Source organism: Palaemon carinicauda, chromosome 12, assembly GCF_036898095.1.
Source record: "Palaemon carinicauda isolate YSFRI2023 chromosome 12, ASM3689809v2, whole genome shotgun sequence".
NCBI classification, from domain to species: domain Eukaryota; kingdom Metazoa; phylum Arthropoda; class Malacostraca; order Decapoda; family Palaemonidae; genus Palaemon; species Palaemon carinicauda.
In genome coordinates this window covers 142,316,480-142,331,479 of record NC_090736.1, presented here as the reverse complement: position 1 = coordinate 142,331,479, position 15,000 = coordinate 142,316,480, and the positions used below count along the sequence as shown (strand labels likewise).

The following is a 15,000-nucleotide window of genomic DNA, read 5'->3' as shown; positions in this document are numbered from 1 at the left end:
TAGAAGTTCTAGTTATCATCCTTCATTATTTTATTCCCTCTTCGTTCAATCCTTTCGTACTTACTCTTCATCTTCATCCTCCTTCTTCTTCGAAGCCTGCTCTTCTTCATCCTCGTTGAACCTCCTGTTCCTACGAGCTCGCCTGTCGCCACTGTCCTCCGACTCACGACGCGCCTCGTCTGCCAGTGAGAGAAAAATGGATGTGTTCAGTGAGAAGAAAAATTTCTGTTTAATCAATGACAAAAAAAAAAAAAAAATGGATGAGTTCAGTGAGAAGAAAAATTCCTGTTCTATCAATGAAGAAAAAAAAATGGAAGAGTTCAGTGAGAAGAAAAATTCCTGTTCTATCAATGAAAAAAAAAAAAATGGATGAGTTCAGTGAGAAGAAAAATTTCTGTTTAATCAATGACAAAAAAAAAAAAAAAAGAATAAAAAATGGATGAGTTCAGTGAGAAGAAAAATTTCTGTTTTATCAATGACAAAAAAAAAAAAAGAAAAAAAAATGGAAGAGTTCAGTGAGAAGAAAAATTTGTTTTATCAATGACAAAAGAAAAAAATGGAAGAGTTCAGTGAGAAGAAAAATTTGTTTTATCAATGACAAAAGAAAAAAATGGAAGAGTTCAGTGAGAAGAAAAATTCCTGTTCTATCAATGAAAAAAGAAAAAAAAATGGAAGAGTTCAGTGAGAAGAAAAATTCCTGTTCTATCAATGAGTAAAAAAAAAAAAAAATCAATGTGAAAAAAATGGAAGAGTTCAGTGAGAAGAAAATTTTCTGTTTTGTCAATGAGTAAGAAATTGGAAGCGTTCTTTGAGAAGAAATATTTCTGTGTTTTATCAATGTGAAAAAATGGCAAAGTTCATTGAGAAAATAGAATTCAGTGTTTTATCAATGGGAAAAAATGGAAGCGTTTAGTGAGAAGAAAATGTTATGTTTTATCAATGGGAAAAAATGGAAGCGTTTAGTGAAAGAAAATTTTCTGTTTTATCAATGGGAAAAAATGGAAGCGTTCAGTGAGAAGAAAATGATCAGTGTTTTATCAATGAGATAAAATAGAAGTGTTCAGTGAAAAGAAAATTTTCTGTTTTATCAATGGGAAAAAATGGAAGCGTTCAGTGAGAAGAAAATAATCAGTGTTTTATCAATGAGATAAAATGGAAGTGTTCAGTGAGAAGAAAATTTTCAGTGTTTTATCAATGAGAAAAAATGGAAGTGTTCAGTGAGAAGAAAAATTTCAGTGTTTTATCAATGAGAAAAAATGGAAGTGTTCAGTGAGAAGAAAAATTTCAGTGTTTTATCAGTGAGAAAAAATGGAAGCGTTCAGTGAGAAGAAAATTTTCAGTGTTTTATCAATGAGAAAAAATGGAAGTGTTCAGTGAGAAGAAAAATTTCAGTGTTTTATCAATGAGAAAAAATGGAAGTGTTCAGTGAGAAGAAAATAATCAGTGTTTTATCAATGAGATAAAATGGAAGTGTTCAGTGAGAAGAAAATTTTCAGTGTTTTATCAGTGAGAAAAAATGGAAGCGTTCAGTGAGAAGAAAATTTTCAGTGTTTTATCAATGAGAAAAAATGGAAGTGTTCAGTGAGAAGAAAAATTTCAGTGTTTTATCAGTGAGAAAAAATGGAAGCGTTCAGTGAGAAGAAAATTTTCAGTGTTTTATCAATGAGAAAAAAATGGAAGTGTTCAGTGAGAAGAAAAATTTCAGTGTTTTATCAATGAGAAAAAATGGAAGTGTTCAGTGAGAAGAAAAATTTCAGTGTTTTATCAATGAGAAAAAATGGAAGTGTTCAGTGAGAAGAAAATTTTCAGTGTTTTATCAATGAGAAAAAATGGAAGTGTTCAGTGAGAAGAAAAATTTCAGTGTTTTATCAATGAGAAAAAATGGAAGTGTTCAGTGAGAAGAAAATAATCAGTGTTTTATCAGTGAGATAAAATGGAAGTGTTCAGTGAGAAGAAAATTTTCAGTGTTTTATCAATGAGAAAAAATGGAAGTGTTCAGTGAGAAGAAAATAATCAGTGTTTTATCAATGAGATAAAATGGAAGTGTTCAGTGAGAAGAAAATTTTCAGTGTTTTATCAATGAGAAAAAAATGGAAGCGTTCAGTGAGAAGAAAATTTTCAGTGTTTTATCAATGAGAAAAAATGGAAGTGTTCAGTGAGAAGAAAAATTTCAGTGTTTTATCAGTGAGAAAAAAATGGAAGCGTTCAGTGAGAAGAAAAATTTCAGTGTTTTATCAATGAGAAAAAAATGGAAGTGTTCAGTGAGAAGAAAAATTTCAGTGTTTTATCAATGAGAAAAAATGGAAGTGTTCAGTGAGAAGAAAAATTTCAGTGTTTTATCAATGAGAAAAAATGGAAGTGTTCAGTGAGAAGAAAATTTTCAGTGTTTTATCAATGAGAAAAAATGGAAGTGTTCAGTGAGAAGAAAAATTTCAGTGTTTTATCAATGAGAAAAAATGGAAGTGTTCAGTGAGAAGAAAATAATCAGTGTTTTATCAATGAGATAAAATGGAAGTGTTCAGTGAGAAGAAAATTTTCAGTGTTTTATCAATGAGAAAAAATGGAAGTGTTCAGTGAGAAGAAAATAATCAGTGTTTTATCAATGAGATAAAATGGAAGTGTTCAGTGAGAAGAAAATTTTCAGTGTTTTATCAATGAGAAAAAAATGGAAGCGTTCAGTGAGAAGAAAATTTTCAGTGTTTTATCAATGAGAAAAAATGGAAGTGTTCAGTGAGAAGAAAAATTTCAGTGTTTTATCAGTGAGAAAAAAATGGAAGCGTTCAGTGAGAAGAAAAATTTCAGTGTTTTATCAATGAGAAAAAAATGGAAGCGTTCAGTGAGAAGAAAAATTTCAGTGTTTTATCAATGAGAAAAAAATGGAAGCGTTCAGTGAGAAGAAAATTTTCAGTGTTTTATCAATGAGAAAAAATGGAAGTGTTCAGTGAGAAGAAAAATTTCAGTGTTTTATCAATGAGAAAAAATGGAAGTGTTCAGTGAGAAGAAAAATTTCAGTGTTTTATCAATGAGAAAAAATGGAAGTGTTCAGTGAGAAGAAAAATTTCAGTGTTTTATCAGTGAGAAAAAAATGGAAGCGTTCAGTGAGAAGAAAAATTTCAGTGTTTTATCAGTGAGAAAAAAATGGAAGTGTTCAGTGAGAAGAAAAATTTCAGTGTTTTATCAATGAGAAAAAAATGGAAGCGTTCAGTGAGAAGAAAAATTTCAGTGTTTTATCAATGAGAAAAAAATGGAAGTGTTCAGTGAGAAGAAAAATTTCAGTGTTTTATCAATAAGAAAAAAATGGAAGCGTTCAGTGAGAAGAAAAATTTCAGTGTTTTATCAATGAGAAAAAAATGGAAGCGTTCAGTGAGAAGAAAATTTTCAGTGTTTTATCAATGAGAAAAAAATGGAAGCGTTCAGTGAGAAGAAAATTTTCAGTGTTTTATCAATGAGAAAAAATGGAAGCGTTCAGTGAGAAGAAAAATTTCAGTGTTTTATCAATGAGAAAAAATGGAAGTGTTCAGTGAGAAGAAAAATTTCAGTGTTTTATCAGTGAGAAAAAAATGGAAGCGTTCAGTGAGAAGAAAAATTTCAGTGTTTTATCAGTGAGAAAAAAATGGAAGCGTTCAGTGAGAAGAAAAATTTCAGTGTTTTATCAGTGAGAAAAAAATGGAAGCGTTCAGTGAGAAGAAAAATTTCAGTGTTTTATCAGTGAGAAAAAAATGGAAGCGTTCAGTGAGAAGAAAAATTTCAGTGTTTTATCAATGAGAAAAAATGGAAGTGTTCAGTGAGAAGAAAAGTTTCAGTGTTTTATCAATGAGAAAAAATGGAAGTGTTCAGTGAGAAGAAAAATTTCAGTGTTTTATCAATGAGAAAAAAATGGAAGCGTTCAGTGAGAAGAAAATTTTCAGTGTTTTATCAATGAGAAAAAATGGAAGTGTTCAGTGAGAAGAAAAATTTCAGTGTTTTATCAATGAGAAAAAATGGAAGTGTTCAGTGAGAAGAAAAATTTCAGTGTTTTATCAATGAGAAAAAATGGAAGTGTTCAGTGAGAAGAAAAATTTCAGTGTTTTATCAATGAGAAAAAATGGAAGTGTTCAGTGAGAAGAAAAATTTCAGTGTTTTATCAATGAGAAAAAATGGAAGTGTTCAGTGAGAAGAAAATTTTCAGTGTTTTATCAATGAGAAAAAATGGAAGTGTTCAGTGAGAAGAAAAATTTCAGTGTTTTATCAATGAGAAAAAATGGAAGTGTTCAGTGAGAAGAAAATAATCAGTGTTTTATCAATGAGATAAAATGGAAGTGTTCAGTGAGAAGAAAATTTTCAGTGTTTTATCAATGAGAAAAAATGGAAGTGTTCAGTGAGAAGAAAATAATCAGTGTTTTATCAATGAGATAAAATGGAAGTGTTCAGTGAGAAGAAAATTTTCAGTGTTTTATCAATGAGAAAAAAATGGAAGCGTTCAGTGAGAAGAAAATTTTCAGTGTTTTATCAATGAGAAAAAATGGAAGTGTTCAGTGAGAAGAAAAATTTCAGTGTTTTATCAGTGAGAAAAAAATGGAAGCGTTCAGTGAGAAGAAAAATTTCAGTGTTTTATCAATGAGAAAAAAATGGAAGTGTTCAGTGAGAAGAAAAATTTCAGTGTTTTATCAATGAGAAAAAATGGAAGTGTTCAGTGAGAAGAAAAATTTCAGTGTTTTATCAATGAGAAAAAATGGAAGTGTTCAGTGAGAAGAAAATTTTCAGTGTTTTATCAATGAGAAAAAATGGAAGTGTTCAGTGAGAAGAAAAATTTCAGTGTTTTATCAATGAGAAAAAATGGAAGTGTTCAGTGAGAAGAAAATAATCAGTGTTTTATCAATGAGATAAAATGGAAGTGTTCAGTGAGAAGAAAATTTCAGTGTTTTATCAATGAGAAAAAATGGAAGTGTTCAGTGAGAAGAAAATAATCAGTGTTTTATCAATGAGATAAAATGGAAGTGTTCAGTGAGAAGAAAATTTTCAGTGTTTTATCAATGAGAAAAAAATGGAAGCGTTCAGTGAGAAGAAAATTTTCAGTGTTTTATCAATGAGAAAAAATGGAAGTGTTCAGTGAGAAGAAAAATTTCAGTGTTTTATCAGTGAGAAAAAAATGGAAGCGTTCAGTGAGAAGAAAAATTTCAGTGTTTTATCAATGAGAAATAAATGGAAGCGTTCAGTGAGAAGAAAAATTTCAGTGTTTTATCAATGAGAAAAAAATGGAAGCGTTCAGTGAGAAGAAAATTTTCAGTGTTTTATCAATGAGAAAAAATGGAAGTGTTCAGTGAGAAGAAAAATTTCAGTGTTTTATCAATGAGAAAAAATGGAAGTGTTCAGTGAGAAGAAAAATTTCAGTGTTTTATCAATGAGAAAAAATGGAAGTGTTCAGTGAGAAGAAAAATTTCAGTGTTTTATCAGTGAGAAAAAAATGGAAGCGTTCAGTGAGAAGAAAAATTTCAGTGTTTTATCAGTGAGAAAAAAATGGAAGCGTTCAGTGAGAAGAAAAATTTCAGTGTTTTATCAATGAGAAAAAAATGGAAGCGTTCAGTGAGAAGAAAAATTTCAGTGTTTTATCAATGAGAAAAAAATGGAAGTGTTCAGTGAGAAGAAAAATTTCAGTGTTTTATCAATGAGAAAAAAATGGAAGCGTTCAGTGAGAAGAAAATTTTCAGTGTTTTATCAATGAGAAAAAAATGGAAGCGTTCAGTGAGAAGAAAATTTTCAGTGTTTTATCAATGAGAAAAAAATGGAAGCGTTCAGTGAGAAGAAAATTTTCAGTGTTTTATCAATGAGAAAAAATGGAAGCGTTCAGTGAGAAGAAAAATTTCAGTGTTTTATCAATGAGAAAAAATGGAAGTGTTCAGTGAGAAGAAAAATTTCAGTGTTTTATCAGTGAGAAAAAAATGGAAGCGTTCAGTGAGAAGAAAAATTTCAGTGTTTTATCAGTGAGAAAAAAATGGAAGCGTTCAGTGAGAAGAAAAATTTCAGTGTTTTATCAGTGAGAAAAAAATGGAAGCGTTCAGTGAGAAGAAAAATTTCAGTGTTTTATCAGTGAGAAAAAAATGGAAGCGTTCAGTGAGAAGAAAAATTTCAGTGTTTTATCAATGAGAAAAAATGGAAGTGTTCAGTGAGAAGAAAAGTTTCAGTGTTTTATCAATGAGAAAAAATGGAAGTGTTCAGTGAGAAGAAAAATTTCAGTGTTTTATCAATGAGAAAAAAATGGAAGCGTTCAGTGAGAAGAAAATTTTCAGTGTTTTATCAATGAGAAAAAATGGAAGTGTTCAGTGAGAAGAAAAATTTCAGTGTTTTATCAATGAGAAAAAATGGAAGTGTTCAGTGAGAAGAAAAATTTCAGTGTTTTATCAATGAGAAAAAATGGAAGTGTTCAGTGAGAAGAAAAATTTCAGTGTTTTATCAATGAGAAAAAATGGAAGTGTTCAGTGAGAAGAAAAATTTCAGTGTTTTATCAATGAGAAAAAATGGAAGTGTTCAGTGAGAAGAAAAATTTCAGTGTTTTATCAATGAGAAAAAATGGAAGTGTTCAGTGAGAAGAAAAATTTCAGTGTTTTATCAATGAGAAAAAATGGAAGTGTTCAGTGAGAAGAAAAATTTCAGTGTTTTATCAATGAGAAAAAATGGAAGTGTTCAGTGAGAAGAAAAATTTCAGTGTTTTATCAATGAGAAAAAAATGGAAGCGTTCAGTGAGAAGAAAAATTTCAGTGTTTTATCAGTGAGAAAAAAATGGAAGCGTTCAGTGAGAAGAAAAATTTCAGTGTTTTATCAGTGAGAAAAAAATGGAAGCGTTCAGTGAGAAGAAAAATTTCAGTGTTTTATCAGTGAGAAAAAAATGGAAGCGTTCAGTGAGAAGAAAATTTTCAGTGTTTTATCAATGAGAAAAAAATGGAAGCGTTCAGTGAGAAGAAAATTTTCAGTGTTTTATCAATGAGAAAAAAATGGAAGCGTTCAGTGAGAAGAAAAATTTCAGTGTTTTATCAATGAGAAAAAAATGGAAGCGTTCAGTGAGAAGAAAAATTTCAGTGTTTTATCAATGAGAAAAAAATGGAAGCGTTCAGTGAGAAGAAAATTTTCAGTGTTTTATCAATGAGAAAAAAATGGAAGCGTTCAGTGAGAAGAAAAATTTCAGTGTTTTATCAATGAGAAAAAAATGGAAGCGTTCAGTGAGAAGAAAAATTTCAGTGTTTTATCAATGAGAAAAAAATGGAAGTGTTCAGTGAGAAGAAAATTTTCAGTGTTTTATCAATGAGAAAAAAATGGAAGCGTTCAGTGAGAAGAAAATTTTCAGTGTTTTATCAATGAGAAAAAATGGAAGTGTTCAGTGAGAAGAAAAATTTCAGTGTTTTATCAGTGAGAAAAAAATGGAAGCGTTCAGTGAGAAGAAAAATTTCAGTGTTTTATCAATGAGAAAAAAATGTGAGAAGAAAAATTTCAGTGTTTTATCAATGAGAAAAAAATGGAAGCGTTCAGTGAGAAGAAAATGATCAGTGTTTTATCAATGAGATAAAATGGAAGTGTTCAGTGAGAAGAAAATTTTCAGTGTTTTATCATATCATACATAGTTTTGGCTTGTATATACGATGTAGAATCATGGGTTATTCCACTGATTTTTCAAAATAAAGTATTATTGGATTATGTGACTTGTTTGTATAACTTTGTACTTTTCCTAACTGTTGTTTTATTGACTCTTTGGCTCAAACACACTAGCATGATTTAACTAATGGGATCCAAAGGATTGTGATATTCATCTTTTACAGCTAGGGTTGTTGCTTGGCTTGCAATGATTGTAAGGATTATGATAAAATAATTGTGATAAAATCGGAATAATGAATACAGTAGTAGGCTAGACATAAAAATATTTTTTATACATAAACACACGCACATATATACTGTGTGTATATATATATATATATATATATATATATATATATATATATATATATATATATATATATAATATATATATATATATATATATATATATATATATATATATATATATATATATATATATATATATATATATATATATATATATATATATGCAGAAGAACCACAGGGAAAATGAAAATACAGAATATACACTTGAGTCCTGACTAGTTTCGTGATACATCCTTCAGAAGAACCACAGGGAAAATGAAAATACAGAATATACACTTGAGTCCTGACTAGTTTCGTGATACAGTCCTCTGAGGAAGTATCACGAAACTAGTCAGGACTCAAGTGTATATTCTGTATTTTCATTTTCCCTGTGGTTCTTCTGCATCTGAGCATCACGTTTTCCTGTGATTTTTACGCATATATATATATATATATATATATATATATATATATATATATATATATATATATATATATATATGATCAGCAAAGCTGTACTAGTTAAGGTCAGCCATACTTGATTGTTTTGCTGTGAGCGAGATCATACTAAAGTCTCCACCATCACCAATCCGCAATGGCCAGCGCGCTGATGAAAATAGCAAAACCACAGACGTGACGAGGACGTGTCTGAGGCCTTTGTCCTGCAGTAGACTTGAAACGGCTGCATTTGTTGTTGTTGTTGTCCATCTGTTATCTATTTTTCTCACTTTATGTCCTGTCTATGGGTCCATTTGTTTTTCTTACATGTTAAAATATCCTCTACTTTAGTTTGCTCTCGTATCCATGTTGTTCTTTTTCTGTCCCCTGGTGTTATTCCCAATTTTTTCCATAGCTCTATGAGATGTAACTAGCTTCTGTTCTAAGGTTTAGTAAGGCTTCAAGTTTCTGATACATGAGTTAATACAATTAAGACCATCTTGATTAAATACTTTTCTTTTTAGAGAAAATGACATTTTACTCTTCATAATTTCATTTTATTTACTAAAAGCTCCTCTCCATCTCATGCTTATCTCTCTTTTAGTTTTGGTCTCATGTCCTGGGAAAACGCTTACTTTCTGTCCTAAAGGTTTAAAGGTTTAAAGGTGGCTCTTGACTGGCAGAGGCAAAGGACAGTGACATTGCCCTAGGAATCAGGACAATGCCCTAGAGACTGACCATATTACTTATGATCAGCGCCCAAGCCTCCTCTCCATCCAAGCTAGGACCAGGGAGGGCCAGGCAATGGCTGCTGATGACTCAGCGGATAGACCTATAGGCTCCCCCAAACCCCCCAACCTTAGCTCACAAGGATGGTAAGGTTGCAGACACTAATGGCAGTAACAAGTACGCATATTCATTGACATTCTCCAGAGGTCCGTTCATAACCCATATTTGTTATCTTTGCATTTTCAATAAAAATCATCTTAGTTTTACTCATTCATTTTCAGTCCTACATTTGTGTTTATTTCCATTAAAATCTTCTAACATGTTTTTCAACTCCTTCCATGATTCACTAAATAGAACTACGTCATCTGCAAATCTTGAATTGTTAAGGTATTCCTCAGTAAAGTTAATTCCTACATTTTCCCAATATAAATTCTTAGAAACTCCTAGGCGTGTTGTAAATAATTTAGAGTATATATATACATATATAGGCCTATATACACACATATATACATACATATATATACACATATATACCATATGTATACACATATACATACTGTAAACACACACGCACACACACACACACACATATATATATATATATATATATATATATATATATATATATATATATATATATATATATATATATGTATGTATATATACGGTCTATATATATATATATATATATATATATATATATATATATATATATATATATATATACACACACACATATATATATATATATATATATATATATATATATATATATATATATATATATATATATATATATAGTTTTATATGGGTTTTGGCCAGTTTTCATCATCACGCTGGCCATTGTGGACTGGTGATGGTGGGAAACTTTGGTCAGATTCCTCGCAGTAAACCCTGACTAGTAGAGCTTTGCTGATCATATCGATGAGCAAACCCTTTATAACCACTTTGAGGTATCTCCAATTAGAAAGGAATTCTAATATGTAAGAAAATGCAGGATATACGAGGATATATAGTCGTTTGACATTAAGAATGGGTCCCTAAAGATTACAATAGAAGCAGGGGGAAGGAAGAGAAGACGATATATTGACGAACTAAGAAAATTTGCGGTTGTAGACTGGCATGGAAAGACTAAAACACAGACGCAAGTGGAAGGCCATATCTGAGGCCTATGTCCTGCAGTGGACTAGTTGCTGCTGATGATGATAATGATTGTATATATATATATATATATATATATATATATATATATATATATATATATATATATATATATATATATATATATATGTGTGTGTGTGTGTGTGTGTGTGTGTGTGTATTTTGTTGTTTGGGTCGTAGAAAATAAGCTATTTCGGTAGGTCCATAATTTGATTATATCTCCAGCCATGCAATTTATTGATCTCTTCTAAAAACTACCACTTTGGGAAAAAAATGTTGCTTCAACTCGAAGACAAACATATTTGTGTATATTGTAAATGTTAATACTCCGCTCATAGGCGAAACTTTTTTAGGGCATTGTCACTGTCCATTTCTTCTGCTATTCATGAGTGACCTTTACAAGTTATTGTAGATCTTATAGGCCTACAACCGTGTAAAAGACTTAGCCTGCTTATCATCATCCAACTTTTTTATTCCCCTTTCTTTTCTAAATAAATCTTTGCCTTATTATAGATTAAATGAGACTGAATATTCCCTTTCATGCTTTCACATTCAATTATCAAGAAATGTTTATTTTACACGTCTTATTAGAAACTTGATGTTATTGCAAAACAGTAATGCAGATAATGTTCCTATACATTTGAATATTAGGTATCTACATCCTAAACAATGGTACTAAAGATAGCAATGTCCGGTTTTGAAGTCTACCACCATCAATGTATAAAACATTATCAAATGGACTTATTTGTATATATTTGTTCCGAGAAAGGGTCGAATCTACCATATAAAGACGCCTTTCTCCTCCCCTTTGGTACAATAATATACTTTAGGTTCTCCTCTGCTTCGGAGAGGCAAGAGTATCAAACCAATCAGCGATCAGGAAACTTTTTCGCGCTAAAAGGGCACCTCTGTGAGTCGGTGCAAATCTGCATTGCTAAAAGAAATTGACTATATTAAGTTGTTCTCCGATCTGGTGTGCAATTCAGCATTTTGTTTCATACCCCATCTCTGTTGGTTGGGAGAGTTTAAGAGGTCCACGTCAGTCCTATTTCCCCTTTCAATAACGTATAACACTTGACAGTTGCATAGGGGCAAGGGACAACGGTAGCCCCAAACCCGGCTTGATCTCAACCTCATCCAATGACTAACCCTTTCTCTGGAAACACACACACACACACACACACACACACACACATATATATATATATATATATATATATATATATATATATATATATATATATATATATATATATATATATATATCTATATATATGAATTAAATCGTCTTCATTGGTTACATCTCTTCACTTCGTATCATTGTGCTTGCATGTCTTCTCTTGTTGATGGTGCCAACAACATCAAGAAAACATAGCATATAAATAAACTTAAGGTTAATTACTGTTCGAAATAAACATATATTCTATATTTGAAATATATAAATCACGTCACCATTCATGTTTCTAAATAGTTGTATTATAGTCATAACTACTGTTTTGTCTTCCAAAAGGTGAGATTATATGCTAAATGGCAACTCATGTTACGATTTCTCCCCATATCTAGTTTAGTATCTCAAGTTCTCGACTCCAAACGCAGTGTTGCCATATGGGATTTATCCCTTGATTTTGGGGATTTTGGTTGTCTGGTGGGGATATTCTGTATGAATTTCCATGAAGAAGAAATAAAGATGAATAGACCTTTATATTGTTGCGAATAGTTTGCTTGCACTTATATGAAGTATAGGGAGTAATTTCTGTATAGGTAAAGCCTACAGGATGGGAAGAATATATATTTGTGGAAATAGGGATTTTTGGGTTGTTTTGGGGATATTTTTTCTTAAGGTTTGGGGATTATTAGACTAATACATCTGGCAACACTGTCCAAACGGCCGGTAAATCACTTATTGGTTTATAAAGATCGTGACACAGTTTGTGTATGTGTTTGCTTCAGTTCGTTCACGTTGCTGACGTCTGCTTAATACATCTATTGTCTTTAGTTCGTGTGAATTAGTTGCCGTTTCGTGTTTTCAGTAATATAATGTCTGTTTCGTTGACGCTAAATCTCTGCAACATGTGGACACCTGTAGTCCAGCTGCTATAGACTACCGATTAATGTAAGTAAATCATGACAGTATAATTTTGGTATCTGGATTTATTTACATAACTTAGTTATGTAAATAAATCTAGTTTTTAAGCCGAACTGTATTTATATACCTAACTAAATCACTTCGTTGTAGATGTAGGTAGCTCTCCTTTAGCCTAACCTAAATGTTTTTATTACGATAAGGTATTAGGGTAGCCTAAGGAAGGGATGGTCTTGGGAATAATATTTACCAGCCAACTTGTTAATGTTAAGATCTAGTTTTGATTTATGTTAGTTTTCTCAAGGTTTGACTACTTAGGATCATTATAACCATAAATGTTTCAGATATTTAGTTTACAGCATACGAGTAAAGGCCTAAGGACACCTTGAATTGTGCCGTAGCATAATTTGTTCGAAATAAAATTTCAATTTAATTTTATTTTTAAGTTTTGAGCATTTATTTTATAGCACAGTGGATGGGAAAAGGAGTTATTAACTAAACGTATACTAGAATAAAATTTTGCTTAACGATTTTAACATTTGAAAACAAACTTTTGCCAACTTTGCTTAGATTCAGTAGTTAGTTATATTGGAATAGGGAGTAGGCCTATTTAAAGAAATGTCACGGTTACAACTTTTACTTATTATCCTGGTTGTTTATTTTGTATATACAGTAGTTTCATTTTTGGAGACCTTCTTATTCAGCAAATTAAACATCCTCCTATTAATTTGTTAATTATAATTTAGTTTCTAATTTTTAATGAAAATCTTTGTTGCCCTTTGTTATAACCTTTTCGTATATATATATATATATATATATATATATATATATATATATATATATATATATATATATATATATATATATATATATATATATATATATATATATATATATATATAAAAGTCTGTAATTTCTCCTTTAATGTTCAGCAAGTGTTTTGTTACACCTTTTCTACTGCGCCCTCCGTCTCCTGAAATTTTGAACGTAGCGATTTCTTGACATTAACCGGTGGCCTTTTCACCCCCTGCATTCTTCATCTTCGGCAACCTCCGCTCTCCTACAAACTTTATATCCTTCCCTGGCTGTCCTTCAACTTTATATCCTCCTCCCACTTCTGCCAAGGAGCTCTCTTATTATTTTACTGCTATCATGCGAACTTTACATCACCCTCTGGCTGCCTGTCAACTTCATATCCACCTCCCACACTTCCACAGGCTTTTCCCTCGTTCCCCGTTCAGCTCGTGAGGGAAAATTGTAGTTATGGGAAGATTTTCCGTCTTGGTACATTTTTCTTTGATTCCAGCTTTTCCCATTTCCATATGGGGTCACATACAGCTTATTATTCACAATACTAGTGTACCCGAGCCGTCAAAACTGACTTCTTAATATCTAGATAGTTATGCGCATAGACTGAGACGTGCGCTCACACACAGATTGAACCCTTCCCACCCCTCCCCATTTCCTATAACTCGCTGGTTCGCCAATTTGCGGGAGTGTGGTCTCTCTCTCTCTCTCTCTCTCTCTCTCTCTCTCTCTCTCTCTCTCTCTCTCATATATATATATATATATATATATATATATATATATATATATATATATATATATATATATATATATATATATATATATATAGCCAGACACTTACTTGCTCTTCATTTTATAGGGGAGATTACTATTTTTCAAAATATGGGAAGCTCTAGCACCATATGGTTTTCTTATTATGGTGATATCTTTTTTCATGTAGACGTAGCCCTTGATTTAATAATATCGCAGCATTCAGTGTAGTGCTTACCTTATATTTAATTTTTCAATATTTTTATGCTTGTAACACCCTGTTCGACAGTTGAGAACCTCAACCACATGCGGTATGCTCTAGTTATTGGGGGGGGGGGGGGGTGTTGTTTAATGGACGAATATCATAGTCACCCCAATTATGGAAGTATTTGCTGGGACGCTTTTTCTTGTTTTCTGTTGTATAGCATAGTGGAACACTTATGTTTTCTGTTGTTTATCTTAGTGGAACTTTTTCATGTTTTCTGGTGTATATCATGGTGGAACATTTTCATGTTTTCTTTTGTATATCTTTGTGGAACATTTTCATGTTTTCTTTTTTTTTATCTTGGTGGAATATTTTCATGTTTTCTGTTGTATAATATCATAGTCACCCCAATTATGGAAGTATTTGCTTGGACGCTTTTTCCTGTTTTCCCCTGTATATCATTGAGGAACATTTTGATGTTTTCTGTTGTATATCATGGTGGAACATTTTCATGTTTTCTGTTTTATATCTTGGTGGAACATTTTCATGTTTTCTGTTGTTTATCTTGGTGGAACATTTTTATGTTTCCTGTTGTATATCTTGGTGGAACACTTTCATGTTTTTTGTTGTATATCATGGTGGAACACTTTCATGTTTTCTGTTGTATATCGTGGTGGAACATTTCCATGTTTTCTGTTGTATTTGGTGGAACATTTTCATGTTTTCTGTTTTTTATCTTGGTGGAGCATTTTCATGTTTTCTGTTGTATAATATCATAGTCACCCCAATTATGGAAGTATTTGCTTGGACGTTTTTTCCTGTTTTCCGTTGCATATGGTGGAACATTTTCATGTTTTCTGTTTTATGTCTTGGTGGAACATTTTCATGTTTTGTTTCATATCTTGGTGGAACACTTTTATGTTTTCTGTAGTATATC

General features: G+C 31.4%; 1 protein-coding gene across 1 annotated transcript in view; it reads right to left on the bottom strand.

The window, feature by feature from the left end:
- LOC137651093 (uncharacterized) overlaps window positions 1-15,000 on the bottom strand; it is a 41,572-nt gene that overhangs the window by 8,378 nt on the left and 18,194 nt on the right. Inside the window, exon 2 of the mRNA XM_068384230.1 lies at window positions 65-179. Within this exon, the coding sequence (XP_068240331.1) occupies window positions 65-179 (115 nt within the window). The remainder of the gene's footprint in view (window positions 1-64; window positions 180-15,000) is intronic.